Source organism: Neofelis nebulosa, chromosome 1 (genome assembly GCF_028018385.1).
Source record: "Neofelis nebulosa isolate mNeoNeb1 chromosome 1, mNeoNeb1.pri, whole genome shotgun sequence".
Lineage (NCBI taxonomy): Eukaryota > Metazoa > Chordata > Mammalia > Carnivora > Felidae > Neofelis > Neofelis nebulosa.
The window spans coordinates 117,711,348-117,729,294 of NC_080782.1; the positions used below are offsets into that span (position 1 = coordinate 117,711,348).

Consider the following 17,947-nt stretch of genomic DNA (forward strand, 5'->3'; position numbering starts at 1 on the left):
TATCAAGATCGGGGCTTGAATCACACCCCCCTGAGGGTCTGAAAACACATACTTTGATTTTGTTGTTCTGTAAGCCTACTTTTTATCATTTACTAGTTAATCTCAAATGCAGAGGCAAAGTCCAGTTGTCACAGATGGAAAATTCAGAAGAGAAATGACTTGCACAGGTGTGGCGAATCACTGGGTCCCAGAACAGAAAACCACGGTTTCCAGAGTGAGTACTGCTGAGTGGACCACTTCTCTGAACATTCCTCAGTGACAGGAGCCATCTCCTGGCCCACCCTGTGGCAGAGATGCATCGAGAGAGGAACGCCTGATGCCTGCAGCAGAGGCCGACAAGAGGGCACGAGGTGAGTTTAGACATTAGTCGTGCCACTTAGCGGCAGCCGCAATATGCCTCCAACATTCTCTGCTTTCTGGTGGATAATAAGGCCAACCCTGCAGGGTCACTGTAAGTGTGGGCTGTGAGCAGTTGTGATTTACAGGGAAAAGCACTGCTGGGTTGTTGTTGTTCAAATGGAGTATGAAATCTAAGGGGAAGACCTTGATTTCTGGGTCAAACAAGATAGACATTTTATTGTATTTTTTAAAAATGTTTGTTTGTTTGTTTGTTTATTTATTTATTTATTTATTTAGAGAATGTGAGCCGGGGAGGGACAGAGAGAGAGAGAGAGAGAGAGAGAGAGAGAGAATGCCAAGCAGTCTGATGAGGGACTCAAACCCATGAACCATGAGATGGTGACTTGAGCCTAAACCAAGAGTTGGACGCCTAACTGACTAAGCCACCCAGGCGCCCCCAGACGGGCATTTTAGAGGCTACGGGGACAAGAACATAAGAGGAGAGACCCAGCAACAGGGCAGGCAAGCAGAACAAAGAGAACTGAAATGCTTCATAATGGCCTTAATTTAAATTTTGCTGTATGGAATAAGGTTCTGTAGGAAACCTTCTGTAAAAACCCCATTAATTACTAATGCTTTTGCAGTTGTGTGTGTGTGTGTGTGTGTGTGTGTGTGTGTGTGTGTGTTGTATGTAACAGGAAGGGAAGCAGTGGGACTGAGGCAGGACAGGGCTCCAGGCGGGCCTGAGGAGAGAGGAGTCAGGACACAGGAAGTCTGTTCCCAGCATGCATAATATGTTCAATGGCCTTGACACAGAGCAGGCGCTCAGGAAATGTTAGCCAATGCTGTCGTACTCAGTGTGTGGTCCTGAGTCAAGAACTGTTCACTTACTGCAGGCATTCTATGGTTATCTTTTCAATAGATTTAGAGAACAAGAAATCTGGCATTTGTCAAGCTTACCATGGGTCTGGGGCTGTGCTAGGCATATAGTGGAGATAAATCAACATCTGCTTCTCTGTCTCCATAGCCACACTCTTATACTAAATTGCCTTTGAAGGATTGACAGCCTGGATGTAGACAGACTGATGCAACCACGGGGAGACCATGAGAATCAAATGAGGAATGCTGATAACAGACAGGACTCACTAGTGGCTATTATCCTCAGTCATGCTTGGCAGCCTTGCACAGTCTCCTCACCTTGCCTGAGAAAGCCAAAGTTCTTTCTGTGGAACATGAAGTCTATATGACTGGCCCTTGGTGACCTTTTTGACTCCTTCTTCTCCTAGGTTCCCCTCACACCCTCCAATGTAGCCACTGTGGCCTCCTTCCTGTGCTGCTTTCAGAATAGAAACAGAGGTAATCCCAGATTACCTCTGCCTCAGGACCTTTGCACTCGCTGCTCTTTGCCTGCCTCAACTTTCCCTCCAAATCTAAACAGCTTACTCTCTCACTTTTTTCAGAATCTGTTCAGATTTTACCTTCTCAGAGAGTCCTTCCTTCTCGTTATCTAAAACAGGGACCCTGAGCCCCATCACTCTACACCCAAGCCTGTAGTGGTTCTTCACAATTTTTATCCCTTTTGGACATATTCTTTGCTTGCTTGTTGTTTTCTCTCTGCCTTCCCCACCAGGATGAAACCTCTGTGTGAACAGGCAGCCTTTCTTTTACCATCGAACCCTTACTTCCAGAAGAGTGCCATTTCAGTGTTTGGGCCGTATTCCACAGCAACAATGTAAACCTACAACTAAGGGGTTATATAAAACTGAAAAAAAAATCATAAAACAATATTCTTACTACCTGCTAGGCACTGTGATATTTTCTATTCTAGTTCTTTTTTTTAATTTTTAAATTTTATTTAAATCCAAGTTAGTTAACATATAGCGTAATAATGATTTCAGGAGTAGAATTTAGTGATTCATTGCTTACGTAGAACAACCAATGCTCCTGGTTGGTCACACCTGACTCATTAAGAGGAACAGAAACGTCCATTTATTGAGCAACTACCATGTGCCAGAAATTTTGTGGGACATACTAAGCCCATATTTCTTTAATCTTCACAAACGAGATGTTCACCATCCACATTTTTCAGAGGAGCAAATGAGGTTAATTACATGCAGGTACCTATGAGGAATTAATCAGCAAGTCATTTCTTGGCAGCTCTGAACATATCATGGCATCCCAGGTCTCTATCTTTCTTCAGGAAAGTCCCCTTTTAACTGTCTGAGTGCTTTTCTTTGGCATTGTATAATCAGTGCATCAGGATAGCGTTTCTTGGAAAAATTGATGACATTATTTCCTCAAGAAATAGTCATTGACCCAAACTTTAACACCTCTTTGTTCTTTCATCTATTTCTAAAAATCCTCAGTGTCTGTATCTGTGCAGACATATTGCCATTCCAATTTCCATACCATCTAATTCAATAAAGGTAACAATAACAGCAGCTCTGTGAGGCAGGGGATACGTAGAAATTTTATTATTTAGTCCTGAAGTGAAGATCTATGAAATCAAGTCAGTTGACATTCAAATACAATAAATTAACACAGCATTTTAATAATTCACAAGAAGTTCTGAGGTGCTGTGTCCATGAGAATAATTAACACCCCCCTGCATCTATGCACTTGGCAAGCTTCTCCCACAGCCTCCTGATTCGAATTGTGAAAATACATTTCCACAACCTGCTTGCCAACATAGGGCTGTAAAATGCAGCACTAAGATTCCAAGCTTGGGCTAATATTAGCACGTGCCTCTGTGGATCCTCCTCATTCCTTCTGCAGGCCACAATGGCAGGGTTCTGTGTTGTTTCCATGGGTCTTAGGAAAGAACTCATTGCTTTGCCCCAAGACTGTTCTGTCTCCATTACTCAACTTTTTCTGATAGAGCATGAAGAGACTGAAAAAGAATGTAATTGGATTGTAAACTCACAAATGATTTGGCCTTGACAAACGAAATGACTCACTCTTCCCATGTCCCATTACCTCTTCCAGCCTTGATCTTTACTCAAACTTGTTCTCCACCTGTCATGACTCTCCCTTTTCTCTGGAGGGCTTGTTAAAACACAGATTCCTGGGCTCCCACCTGAGAAATTCTGACTGAGTAGGCCAGGCATGGGGCTCAAGAAGTTGCATCTCTAGCAAACGTGCCAGGTGATGCTGATGCTCCTGGTTCAAGATCATAAATTCAAGTAGACGTGTTCTTGCGTCGATTATAAGAATGACTCACATGCTTGGAGGAGTCGATTCTGGATTATGGTTGTAAGATGAGATGCAACCGTTCTGGAGGTGTCAATGAAAACATATGCACCCATGAAAATGTGCCACATATCACTTCCTAAGCTGAAGTAATTGTAAGTGAACTACAGACCATATGACACCAGAAAGCTGTAGAGAGGAAAATGAAGGTAAACAGAGTAATCCCTGAAGGCATCTCCAGAAAAATGGTGACATCGTGCTTCCATTTTCAAGATTGTCTGTGAGATAGGTGATAAAACCTACAACCCATCTACGTTTGGAAATGTGATATGAGATCTCCACTCCTGGGGTCCCCAAAGGGCTATAGCTTCAAACTAAGAATAAGAACTAAGCCCATGGCTCAGGATGGAACAGCACTGAATGAGGGGGGATAAATGGAACACACAAACATTTCTCTTCGATTTCATAACTCCAGATTTGTTCTTATGTGAGTCTGTAGCAAAATTCACATTGTTCATAGGGTAAAAAAATGCCTCAAAAGGAGAATTGGATTAAAGAAGTCCCAAATGTTTAATATCCCCATGTGATTACAGGAAGAAATGTACTATCTGTCTGACAGAATGCAGCCTCAAGTCATGCTTTCCTCAAATTCCCACAGATGAAGTAGCAAGGAACACGAATTCACAGTCAGACACACACATGTACATGCATGAAATACACAGGGAAATAGGGCAGTGTGAGAAGAACCAGAAGAGCAAGCGGCAAACTAATACTCACAAAGACCTAAATAATTTTGGAATTATCAATGAAGAAAACAAGAGCTCCTTTTTAATATGTTTAACGAAAAAGTGGTTGAATGAATCTTCGTATTTCCCAATTACTTGCACATAGTAATTACTCAAGCAATGCTAGTTGACCGAATGACAAAAAACATAACTGCTTCTGTAGTACAGATGACCAAAATTAAATTCTTAAGGAAGGTTGGGAGATAAAAATCAATTACATTCTGCTGGCAACAATCAATTAGCATCAAGGAGTACTTTACCCCTGAAAGTTATTAGGTTAGTAATCCTACACCTTCTCTGAACCTGGTAGAGCACCTCTTCTCACTTATCCCTTCACAAAGTTAAATATTTAAGGGAGATTCTGAAGGATCAAGACTCTTTGTTAGCCCTGGACACACATCTATTAATCCTACAGACTTCCTTTAGACTCTGTCATAAGCTGCTAAGTCACCTGCCAGTGGAAAAGCGAGAATGTGTGCTGCCTATGTATACAAGAAATCTCAAACTTGATAATTGTTAAAAATAAGACTTTCCCCCATGAAATTGACTATAGAGAAAGTTTAGACCAAAGTCTTTAAACTTGGGATCCATAGGCTTTTGGGGACCCATTACTGGGTTTTGGGGGATCCTTGAACTTGCGTATCAAAAAATTTACATATTTCTGGGGAGAGGATTCAGAAAGGCTATTAGTCTCAGACCGGGTCATGGCCCCTGAAAAGATTATACAAAGATTGGTTCTTACATGTTTCCCCTTTTTAAAGAATTGGTTGCGGGGAGGGGAGGGAGGTGGTGGGCACCTGAGTGGCTCAGTTGATTGAGTGTCTGACTTCAGCTCAAGTCATGATCTCAGAGTTTGTGGGTTCAAGCCCTGAATCGGGCTTTGCACTGGCAGTGTGGAGCCTGCTTGGGATTCTCTGTCTCTCCCTCGCTCTCTGCCCCTCCCCCACCTGCTTTCTCTCTCTCTCTCTCCCTCTCTCTCTCTTCTGTATCTCAAAATTAAATAAACATTTAAAAAAATAAAAATTAAAAAAATGGGTAACTGAGAGCCACAATGCTAAAATGATTTGTCCAATATCACAACTTCACATGCATGTCTGCTTTCTGAGTTCCAGCCACATATATCTCAGGGGATAAGTGTATCCATTCAAAAATTATGTCTTTGGTTAAGGCACCTAAAGAGTGGGTTATGAGTATTTCCAATATTGATATCTCTCTCAACAGATGAAAACATCTCTGAAGTTTTGCAAACTTGCTCAGTAACTTGCCATTCTGAAACCTACTCATGGAATGTTTCATTTCCTTCTTTGCAACGGCATTACTGTACAGATCGAGGTTTCTCCATTATTCTTGGGAGTATTCTGCCTCAGGCTTCCAAACCTACACATCAGACAGGTGCTAAATGTCCATCCTTCAGCAGACACTTACTTCCTCTGTCGGTATTTGTATGGGTAACCAAAACAAGGGTTTGGCTTTGGCAATTTTTCAGATTTGGCCAGGCAACTCTGAAACACATATTGAGGCTTCTGAGAATCAGTAATTGTCTTCCCCAAAGAGTCATAATCGGCAGACTTGTAGTTAGCATTAGGGATACCTTAAAAGATAAGCAGCTTTCCCATAGATCTCTTTGCGAGTGGGGCTTGCTAGAAAGAGCAAGGACTGCGTCTGCCTTTTGCTACCGCTGAGACCTGAGCCGGTCTCTTTGGCTGGAAGTTTAAAGTGAAATGGAATCCCTTTGAGTGGATTGGGTATGCTTTTATGTAACACCTAGGCATTGGAAAAGGTCCTTGCTTCATTGAATATCTGATGAAAAACTGCTGTGCCATAGAGTTCATGCTCTATTAAAAAATGTGTTTCACATGTGGTTTGCTCACTGAGCCCTTATAAGTGAAATTAAACATAGGTGATCCACTATGGACGTAATAATACCCCTGGCATGCCTGGGCAGCTCAGGCGTTTGAGTGTCAACTCTTGGTTTTGGCTCAGGTCATGATCTCACTGTTTCATGAATTCAAGCCTCATGTAGGGCTCTGCACTGGCAGTACCGAGCCTGCTTGGAATTCTCTGTCTTCCTCTTTCTCTGACCCTCCCCCACTTGCATTGTCTCTGTCTCTCTCAAAAATAAATAAACTTAAAAAAATTTTAAAAAGAAGAAGAATACTTATCCCACACAGGATTATTACTAAGGGGTAAATAACTTATGATACCTGAGCCTTCCCTCAGGCTGGGGCTGAGTTTTAGTTATCTTTGTATCCAGGGTCTACCCATTGCCATTTGTGAGATTCTGGCTGATTTCCTGAAACTCTCTGGGCATCACTTTCATGATCTATAACACAGGAACGGTGAGAGTGTCGATCTTGTTAGAGTTGTAAGGATTGAGGTACTAAATGTAATGTCCTTAGAACAATTATTTAAGTTCTCAATCAATATTATTTTTATCACAGTCATTACAATTCATGCTCACAATGCCTAGGATAAGTCCTGACATTCATTCATTCATTCATTCAGCAAGAGAGAGAGCGAGAGATGAAGAGGGACAGAGGGAGAGAAGAGAGAATCCTAAGCAGGCTCCACACTCAGCACAGAGCCCCATGGGGAGCTCAATCCCACAACCCTGAGATCATGACCTGAGCTGAAATCAAGAATCAGATACTCAACCAACTGAGCCACCCAGAGGCACATTTTAAAAAATTTGATTGGCCTTGATATTTATAGGTGATCAATGGTATTTTTAAAATTAATGAATGTTGAACAACCACGTTGGCACCCAGCACATAATAGGGGCTCAGTAAATGCATTTTGATGGAGTGGATGAGCTACTACAGTGTTTGGTGCATAGTAGGACTTGAAATGTAGACCCTGTGTCCTCTAAAGACCCTATCTCCTCCTGCCCATCCTTGGTGGGGGGTCTAATCTTCCCACAGAGACATTGGTGAGAGTAGGACTCCTGAGAACTACCTGGGCAGCTAGCTTCTCAGCCTTGCCTTCACCAGTAAGAAACCTTTTGACAAAATGAAAGGGTACAGCTGCTGAAAATAGAAAAGTGGAACACGATATGTGGTCCCAACGGGGCCAGGGAAAATAAGCCTGTGGTGTTGGCAGCCCCAAACTCAAGATGATGGGTGCTGGAAGATTTCCATATCCAACCACAGACAAATGGCTTTGGACTCCTCTGCCTCATTCTGGTGAGCCAAAGGCAAAGGAGCCCTTTGTAAACCATGACCTTCCCCCCAATTTTCTACCTCTTGGGCCTGGGCTGAGGGAAGGACTTCATGATACCTTGACCACCTACAGGCTCCCTCAGTAGCTGTATAAACCTGAGTGAGTTACTTTCAAATCTGTGTGCCTCACTCACCTCTAAACTGGCAGTAAAAATAGTACCTGCCTTAGAGTATCATTGTGATAAATTAAATGTGTTAATGTATTATGTGCTGAGAACAGTACCTGGGTTATATAGCTGACCCTTGAACAACACAGGTTTGAACTGTGTGAGTCCACTTATAGGTGATTTTTTTTTTTATAACAGATGGTTTCTTTTTTAATATTTGGGAAAGCACAAGTTGGTGAGGGGCAGAGAAAGGGGGACAGAGGATGTGAAGCAGGCACTGCACTGACAGGCTAACAGCAGCGAGCCTGATCTGGGGCTCGAACTCATGAACCACGAGATCATGACCTGAGCTGAAGTCAATGCTCAACCAACTGAGCCACCCAGGTGCCCCCAGATGATTTTCTTAATAACATTTTCTTTTCTCTAGCCCACTTTATTCTAAGAATACGGTATGTAATACGTAAATGCTACAAAATACGAGTCAGGTAGGCTATCAGTAGTCAAGTTTTGAGGGTAGTCAAAAGTTTGACTGTACAGAGGGTCACCATCCCTAACCCCCACATTGTTCAAAGGTTAACTGTAGTAAGACGGTAATGAGTAGCAGTTAATACTGGTTATTACTAATACTACTCTGTGGAGGACATAGGATCTTCAGGCAGAATTTGGGAACAGATGGGGATTGCATAGTCTCTTACTCCGGAATGGTTTTAATGGCTCAGATTTTGTAGTTAAAAGTCCCAGGTTCGGTTCCCGGCTGTTCATTTACCAGTAAATGAACTTTGATGAACTGGATACCCTTTCTGAGATTTGGTTTCACCATCCTACCTTGTCCAAGCCACCCACTTCCCTTTCTGCAGGGCTCCTGTAAGTACCAAACAGGACAACGGATGAAAAGTGTTTTCCAAACTGAAGGGGCAGGACAGTGGTACTGCCTTCCCCCCAATAGGCTCCCTCTAAACACCCTGCCTGATTCAGGGAGGATGCTATGCTGGTTATTCAGAGAAGGAAGGGCTCAGTCCCTCACAACCCTAGAGTTCTGGGAGGGATTCATTGAGCTCTGGGCCAGGTATCTTTGCCTGTGTGGTGAAAGCATGTATTATCAGCCTGGATGTGGGGAGGGAACATCATTTCTTTTAAAGAATAATGTGGCTGGTCTTGGAATCATCGCTTCTTGGATAGGCTCATAGAATGTAGTCTCTTTAGCAAAGCAAAGGATCTTATCAACTCTTCTAGTTTAACAACAACCATGTCTTTTTAAAAAAATTTTTATTTAAATCCAAGTTAGTTAACATATAGTGTAATAATTATTTCAGGAATATAATTCAGTGATTCATCACTTACCTATAACACCCAGTGCTCATCCCAACAAGTGCCCTCCTTAATGCCCGTCACCCATTTAGCCCATCCCCCCACCCAATACCGTTCCAGCAACCCTGTTTGTTCTCTGTATTTAAGAGTCTTTTGGTTTGCCTCCCTCTCTCTTTTTATCTTATTTTTCCTTCCCTTCCCCCATGTTCATCTGTTCTGTTTCCTAAATTGAACATGAGTGAAATCATATGATATTTGTCTTTCTCTGACTGACTTATTTCACTTAGCATAATACCCTAGTTCCAACCACATTGTTGCAAATGGTAAGATTTCAACCTTTATGATTACCAAGTAATATTCCCTTGTATATATACACCACATCTTTATCCATTCATCAGTCAATGGACATTTGGGCTCTTTCCATAATTTGGCTATTATAACAACCATATCTGATTTATCGATATCTACTATATATCAGGCACTCCTCTAGGGATTAAGGGTATAACAGTCCCCATCTTCATGGCACTCAGCTTCTCTTTAGAACCCCTTCATCTCAAATGCAAAGAAACTGAGGCCGGCAGCTCAGAGGTGGAGGGACTTGGGCATGTCATGTTTTCATTTTGCAGCTGAGCTGGGCCCACAGCTGGGTGGCTGCTGAGTAAATTATTCTCCCTTTCTTCCCTTGGAATTTACCTGTCAGCTCCCAGCCTCCAAAGAACACGGTATGCAATGACTGTAAAGGACCATGCGCCTTTAGGAGAAGAATGGAATCATTATTTTACATTGTGCTTACTTCCCTTACATTTTGCTGACAGCACTATTTTTGCCACACAGCTTATTAACAAGGGAAGATGCTAGGGGCATGGCAGATAAAGCTACTGAAAACGTGCTCAGCACTAGGGCCGACTTGACAGCCTCTTGGGCCTCCTTCTTTGCGATTTTCAGTTGCTATCCTTTCCATCGCTTGTTGCTATGCTTTGGGAAATTACTTACCATTCAGGGGCTTTGTGAGCCTGCCTGAGCTGGTTCTTCTTACAAGGTGGGGTTCTGGGCATGGACGTGCTTCCGCCACGAAAGGAAATGCGTTTCCCGATACAGATACCAACTCCTTCCTGTCCCTCCTCCTTAGGAGTCTTCAAAGGCCTTTAGCAAAGCAGAGAACTAACAGAAAAAAATAAACTCATTTTGGGCATTTTACCCCTTCAGTTTTAATATTTCACTTTCAAGTGCTTATTTACCAGGCATTTGTTTGTGTTGAGATATCTCAGTGGACGCTGTTTCTACGTGAAAGACCCTTCTCTCAGTAATGGCTGCCACTGTTGAGTACTCTTCATGGTCCAGGGGCGGTCCACGGGTTTATCTGCCTTGGCTCTTTTCATCCTGGCAAAACCTTTTGGAGTAAATACCACTAGCCCCATTTTACAGATAAGGAAATGGAGACCCAGAGAAATTAAACTCTTCTCTGAGATTATATGCTTGGTAAGTGTCAGGCCTGCGACTGGAACTCAGATCTGCCCAACTTCAGACCCTATGTTCTTGATTACTAACTGTGGCAACTACTACACAAATTTCTCTTCAGGGGCAAGCAACAAAAGGAAACGGTGTGACATAGCAATGAAGGCAATGCCCCTTCATGCTGTTCAGGCACTGAATCATCTTATTCCCTGAGTTCCTATTTTGCTCTTTCTGGAGTTCAGTTTTCCTAATTGAATGAGTATCTGCTATGTGAAACTTCATTAATGCTGAACCTATGTCATGGGAAGCCTAAGCTATCTTAGTGAAATAGAATCTAAATATGAGACTATTATAAAAGGCATAATGATAATATCCCAAGCTTCTTTATTCTTTCCAGTTTCTAGAGGGCCACCGCATATGGATATATAATTTTCTCTATCTTCCTAAGAATCTGCAGAGGTTGCCAGGGCACAGCTCAGGACAACTTTGCTCTGAGACTGTAGGTTAGCAGTGTGTGTTTTGTAGGTAAGTGGAAGTGGCTTCAAATTACAATTTGCCCACATATCATGGTGGACCATAAGCAAAGTACTTCACTTCTCTGAGCTTCAGTTTCTTTATCCATAAAATGGGCATAGTGATATCCTTTTGAGGGTTATTTAATGCATCAATAAGATAATGTAAAGACATTTTAGAATTGTTAGGGTTATGTTTGCAAAGGGTAGATGCTAAATAAACCTTGGCTGCTAGCGTTACTACTCACCCAATGCCATCTATATCACATGCACATTTTCAATCTATCTGATACCAAATATTGAATTCTATGTATCTGGTATCATCCCCAATATTGGGCATATACATTTAATAACAATGATAATAGTAATAATAATATAGTCACTAGTTCTGTCTTAAAAATTTTTTTTTAATGTTTATTTATTTTTGAGACAGAGAGAGACAGAGCATGAGCAGGGAAGGGGCAGAGAGAGAGGGAGACACAGACTGTGAAGCAGGCTCCAGGCTCTGAGCTGTCAGCACAGAGCCCAATGCGGGGCTCGAACTCACACGCTGTGAGATCATGACCTGAGCCGAAGTCGGACGCTTAACCGACTGAGCCACCCAGGCGCCCCTAGTTCTGTCTTAGAGTATTTTTTTGAGAGAGAGAGAGAGACATGAGCATGGTAGAGGGGCAGAGGGAGAAAGAGAGACAGAGAGAGAGAGAGAGAATATTAAGCAGGCTCCACATCCAGCATGGAGCCTGACGTGGGGCTTGGTCCCATGACCAAGGGATCATGACCTGAGCTGAAAACAGGAGCCCAACTTTCAACTGACTGAGCCACCCAGGTGCCCTAAGCCTTTACATATTGAGGAATCTGAAAAAATAGTTCTGTTTTTTATTTGCCTCTCTTTTTGATACTCACATAGACATTTTTAAGAAGCTAATAAGCACATGCACCTTATGCAACAGGATAAAATCCCATCATACCCTACCTCCATCACTTCCTAGGCATGTATTTTTGACAGTTATTTAACCACTAAGGTTGTTGTGGAAATTCAAAAAGAAAATGTACAGACAGTGCTTGGATAATAGGAATACTCATGCTTTAACCGCTATGGGTGTCATTATTATCGTCGTAATTATGAAAAAAATTGGGAACAGCAGATCAAATTATTGGGTCATACTTGTCCTAACTCCCTCTGTGCATATGTAGATATAACCTAAGAAAGGAGGAAAGTAAAATCCATCAAAGCCCAGCAAATGTCATTGTTTAGGTAGCTGTAAACTCCTAAAATACATCACGTTTCTCCCCTTTTTCAGCAGTTAAAATTCCTCTTGGCTGAAGCACTTGTGTATTTGTGTTTAGGCTCACTCAGACTGAATTTGTTTCCACTGTGAATAGAAGTAAATGGCATGTGAGAATCCTCTCATCTGTTTTCCTTATTAGTTATATAACATGACATTTTTAAAGAGTGAGGGCTGGGATTCTTTTTTTTTTTACACATCATTTTGTGCATTTCAAAATTAAACAAATAGCTTGAGAATTTATGTCTCAACTATAAAAGTTTTGATAGTTCAGAATATATAAAAAAATATTAGGAACACATCATTCGCTGAGCAAGAGGGTTTTAAGTTCCATAAGGAAAGTCCTGGTAATATCTCTCTTCCCTTTGTCTAGAGGCTGGTACAGTTTTCTGCGTTCAAAAGAGGCTTGATAAATGTATAAATGCAGGGTTTTAATTTTTTTTAGCTGAATAATGGAATAAATAAAAGAACTCACCTCAGTACTCCTAATGAGGCCTTCGCACTTAGTTTGGCAGAGCTTTAAACATTCCAGGCTTTCTGTGATTCTTTATAGGGTCTGGACTGTATAGAAGCATGCTGTCTTTATTGTTGTTATTGTGAGCAGCAAATAAAAAACAGTAGCTATCACATTTGAGTTCCTACTGTGTGCCAAGCATGTGCTGGAAGTGTTACAGATGTGATCTCACTTAGCCCTCACGTGGGCTCCATGAGGTCATTCACATATCCGTTTCGCAGGTAAAAAAAACTGAGGCTCAGAGAGAAGCGGTTTCCGTGTTTACACAGCTGGTAAGGGGTAGGGCTGGCATTCCAAACCACGTCTGCCTGACTTTGAAACCCACATTCTTCTAGGCATGTCACAGCTCTTCTGCCTGTGTTGGCTGGATCTTTTCTGTACCAGAGTTACATTCAGAGCCCAAGCATCTCTAGGAAGGCAGAAAGGCTAAAAATACCCAACTCCACTACTCTTTGACTGCAAGAGTCTCAGCTAGCAATGAGTGCCAGAAAAATCATTAAAATCCCATCAGTCCCCTGGAACAACCACGTCCACAGACATTTGATCTTTGAAAAGCTTCTTATAGATCTGAATAGAAAGGAATTTAATTTGAAGCCCAGCCCACATTACATGAGATGAAAGAAGGAAGGAGCTCCCTCGTGGGTTTGAAGATGCCCTAAATGCCAACAGAACCCAATCTAGCTCTCTTCCCTTTGTCTTCTTTTTTGGGTCGAGGATCAGTTTTGCATAGACACACCGTGGAAACTCAAATAGAAGGCCTAGTCCATGAATAAGGTTGCTGTGTATGTGTGACCCACAGTGACTTCTGCATTTTAATTAGGAAGTTTGGAACTTATGACCATTATTTCTTCCGCTGTGCTCCCCTTGCTTAAAGTTAATTAAATTTGCTGTTCTCCAGATGCTCAGCTCCCAGTGCCCTGAGGAAGGGAAACTGTCTCTGTGTGAAGGCCCCAGAGCTGACAGGAAGAGTCACCAGATTGTTACTCAGCCGCAGGATGGCCTGGCCTCCTAAGACCTTGCCACGTCGCCACAGCTTAACACTGAGGAGCCTCTTCCTGTCAAGGACACAGAGACAGCAATTCTCTCCTCTGGGCTTCCACAAAATGTGGCAGAGCACTGAGTGAGGTGTTCCCTCTGTGTCTCACCACCAGGAGTCACACAACTACGGCGTGAGTAATAAGGCTAACGTGTGCTGAGCCTTCGTTCCATGCCAGGTAGAGAATGATCTGTGATATGACTCGGGAAGTTAACTCATTGCCTCCTTTCTTATATTCCTACAGGTGGATTTTATTATCATCCTCTCTGTATACTGGAGAAAATGAGACACAGACAGGTTAGTTAGTACCTTGTCTACAACAACACAGCTAGTAAGGTATCTACCCATTGATCCAACCAGCTGCTGCCCATCAATATTCCAAACTACAGTAAAAGTACACACAGAAACTCATATCCTAAAATCTCCATCTTCCCCAGAAGGGGCCTTTCCAAAGTTAATAGAGAAAACTGAATAAATAAGTAAGTAAATAAGTAAATGCTATAAAGATAATTTTGTACATACCTTCAAATCATTTCATTATTAGCAAAGGCTTACTCAGAACTCTCTATCCGATAGAATGCTAGAACACTACTGCCCGAAAGAAATATACATTTAGGGGCGCCTGGGTGGCTCAGTCGGTTAAGCTTCTGACTTCGGCTCAGGTCATGACCTTGCCATTCATGAGTTCAAGCCCCACTTGGGCTCTGTGCTGACAGCTCAGAGCCTGGAGCCCACTTCAGATTCTGTGTCTCCCTTTCTCTCTACCCATCACCAGCTTGCACTCTGTTTCTCTCTCAAAGATAAATAAACATTAAACAGAATTTAAAAAAAAAATTTTTTTTAACGTTTATTTATTTTTGAGACAGAGAGAGACAGAGCATGAACAGGGGAGGGTCAGAGAGAGAGGGAGACACAGAATCCGAAACAGGCTCCGGGCTCTGAGCGGTCAGCACAGAGCCCGACGCGGGGCTTGAACTCACGGACAGCGAGATCATGACCTGAGCCGAAGTCGGACGCTTAACCGACTGAGCCACCCAGGCGCCCCAAACAGAATTTTTTAAAAAAGAAATATACATTTAGTAGCTACACTAAAAAAGTAAGACGCAGACACAAATAATTTTAACAGTATATCTTATTTGTACTAACAGACCCAAAATAGTACCATTCTGATATTCATCCCATATAAAAACTATCAGCAGCATATTTCATATTTTTATTATCCATCTAAGTTTTTAAAATCCAATATATATTTTACAGCCCATCTCAATTTTAAGTGGTCACATTTTATTTTTTTTATATGTAATTTATTGTCAAATTAGTTTCCATACAGCACCCAGTACTCATCCCAACAGGTGCCCTCCTCAATGCCCATCACCCACTTTCCCCTCTCCCCCAACCCCCATCAATCCTCAGTTTGTTCTCTGTATTTGAGAGTCTCTTATGGTTTGCCTCCTTCCCTCTCTGTAACTTTTTTTCCCCCTCCCCCTCTCCCCTGATCTTCTGTTAAGTTTCTCAGGATCCACAGAAGAGTGAAACCATATGGTATCTGTCTTTCTCTGTATGGCTTATTTCACTTAGCATAACACTCTCCAGTTCCATCCACGTTGCTACAAAGGGCCATATTTCATTCTTTCTCATTGTCACATAGTACTCCATTGTGTATATAAACCACAATTTCTTTATCCATTCATCAGTTGATGGACATTTAGGCTCTTTCCATAATTTGGCTATTGTTGAAAGTGCTGCTAGAAACATTGGGGTACAAGTGCCCCTATGCATCAGCCCTCCTGTATCCCTTGGGTAAATTCCTAGCAGTGCTATTGCTGGGTCATAGGGTAGAACTATTTTTAATTTTTTGAGGAACCTCCACACTGTTTTCCAGAGCGGCTGCACCAGTTTGCATTCCCACCAAGAGTGCAAGAGGGTTCCTGTTTCTTAAGTGGCTACATTTCAAATGATCCATAGATACATATGGCTAGTGGCTACCACATTAAACAGCACAGCTCTGGAAAGTTGCTGGAGGAGGGGTAAATAAATCGGGTTTCCACTCTCAAGGAAGCAACAGGGGAAGAAGCATTTAAGACAGTGATAATTTCAGCACAGTATGGAAAATGCAATCACAGGGAATACACCGAGTATGTTGGGAGGACACGAGAGGGGCCATGACCCAGGCTATCAAAGGGGAAACACAGGCATGTCTTCTGGAGGACCTGGTATTTGAACTGACTCTCAGACGAGGAGTAGAAGTAAGTCAGATAAAGTTAGATAAAGTGTTTTGGGAAAAAGGGGATGGTTTTGTGCTAAAGTCTGAGGAAGCATGGACTGCTAGGGCAATGTGCATAGCTGAATATGTTTGGAGGGGAGGTGCTGTGGCATGGTGATAATGGACGTGGATTTGAATCATGATTCTGTCACTTAGTTGGACAAGTGACTTTGCTTCCTTAAATTTTAAGCTCTTCTTCTGCAAAATGAGAATAATACCATCTACCTTAAATATCCTTCCAAAGATTACATCACCTAAAGTATTGAACACTCTTGGTGCATAGTAGATGGCTAAGGAAGAGTAAGTTTAATAGTTAAAGGAGAATTTGAGCCAGGTGAAGCTGTAGAAGTAAGTAATAATGAGATCATGGGAAGTTTCACAGATCATATGAAAAGCAATAAAGAGAGTTTTTAAGCAAGGAAATGAGACTTTTTTTTAATTGAATCAATTGTTTCACAAAGGTTTAATGAGCACCTACAATGAGCCCAACATTATTCTATGTTTAGAAATAACAATCATGAAATGTTATTAAAAAACTGTTATTAAAAAAAATTTTTTTTGCCCTGAAGAAGCATAGATTCTAGAGAGATGAGAGTCTAATACAAGTAGCCAAGTCAATAATAAATAAGATCAGCATGTTTTAGTTTTTGTATCTCTAGTGGAGACAATATTGGAACGAGGGCTTAATCTGTAGGATTGCAATTGAATTGAACAGCTTGATTCAAAAGCTCAAATTTACCCCCAAAGTCTTCCTTATTGTCTGGGATGTGCAGACCAAAGCTTGGTGGTAGTGACGGCAGGAGACCAAGGCCTTCTGATGACAGCAAGCTGAGGAGAGTTATTAATCATGTTAATCCATGTAAAGAGCTCCAGTTTTCCCTCAGTTGTGCTTCAAAGAAGGACTCTGTCTCTAGGGATCTGACTGACTCAGGTTAGAATCCTAGTTGTACCATAGAATACTATGTTAGACAGTCTCAAAAAATGGCTGCCATCACTTCCTTCCATCCATGTCTGTGTCTGTTAACCCATCCATCAAGAGGGAGAGCCTGTTCCCCTTACCTTTGAATCTAGGCTTTCCTGCTTTGTGACTTACCTTGATCGATAGAATTTGGGAGGAATGGTGTCCTCCCACTTCTAGACATGTGATGCTTTCAAATATGTGAAGAAAAGCCTTTTGACCAGATTAAAAATCCATTCACAATAAAAACTAAAGAATTAACAATAGTAGGAAAATTCCTCATTCTTGAAAAGGGCATTTATAAAAAATCTACAGCTAACCTTATTCTTTGCTGAAATATTGAATCAGTATTAAATCTCGATCAATGTTTGATCAAGAAGGATGGAAAGATGCCCATTTCTAAATACTACCACATCTGTTTAACATTTTGCCACAGGTCCTGGCTGTTAAAATATTTTAAGGAAAAGATATAAAAGATATAATAATTGGGAAGGAAAAATTAATACTGTCTTTAGAATTGAAGTAACTTTTTATATTGAAATTTCTAAGGAAAATTAAAAACAACCACAAGAAACAATAAGTGTATAAGCAATTGTATGTTTATATACTAGTGGAAAATATTAGAAATAATTTTAAAAAGCAATTCTGTTGGGGCATCTGGCTGGCTCTGTCAGTGGAGCATGTGACTCTTGATCTCAGGGTCATGAATTCGAGCCCTATATTGGGCTTAGAGCTTACTTTAAAAAAAAGGCAATTTTTGTTTATAGTAACATCAAATATATAGATATAGATGTAGACACAGACATAGCTATTGATAGTTATAGACATAGGTATAGATATAACACTTAGGAATAAATTTAACAAGTGACCTCTATACTATAAACAATAGAATGCTGTTGAAGAAATTAAGGAAGGCTTAAATATTCATGGATAGAAAGACTCCATATTTAAAAAAATTTTTTTTAATCCTTATTTTT

General features: G+C 41.4%; 1 protein-coding gene across 1 annotated transcript in view; it reads left to right on the forward strand.

Moving 5' to 3' along the window:
* Positions 1–301: 301 nt before the first annotated feature.
* The window catches only part of PPP2R2B (protein phosphatase 2 regulatory subunit Bbeta), a 509,802-nt gene continuing 492,156 nt past the window's right edge, over positions 302–17,947 (forward strand). Inside the window, exon 1 of the mRNA XM_058732601.1 lies at positions 302–350. Within this exon, the coding sequence (XP_058588584.1) occupies positions 317–350 (34 nt within the window). The 5' untranslated portion in view covers positions 302–316. The remainder of the gene's footprint in view (positions 351–17,947) is intronic.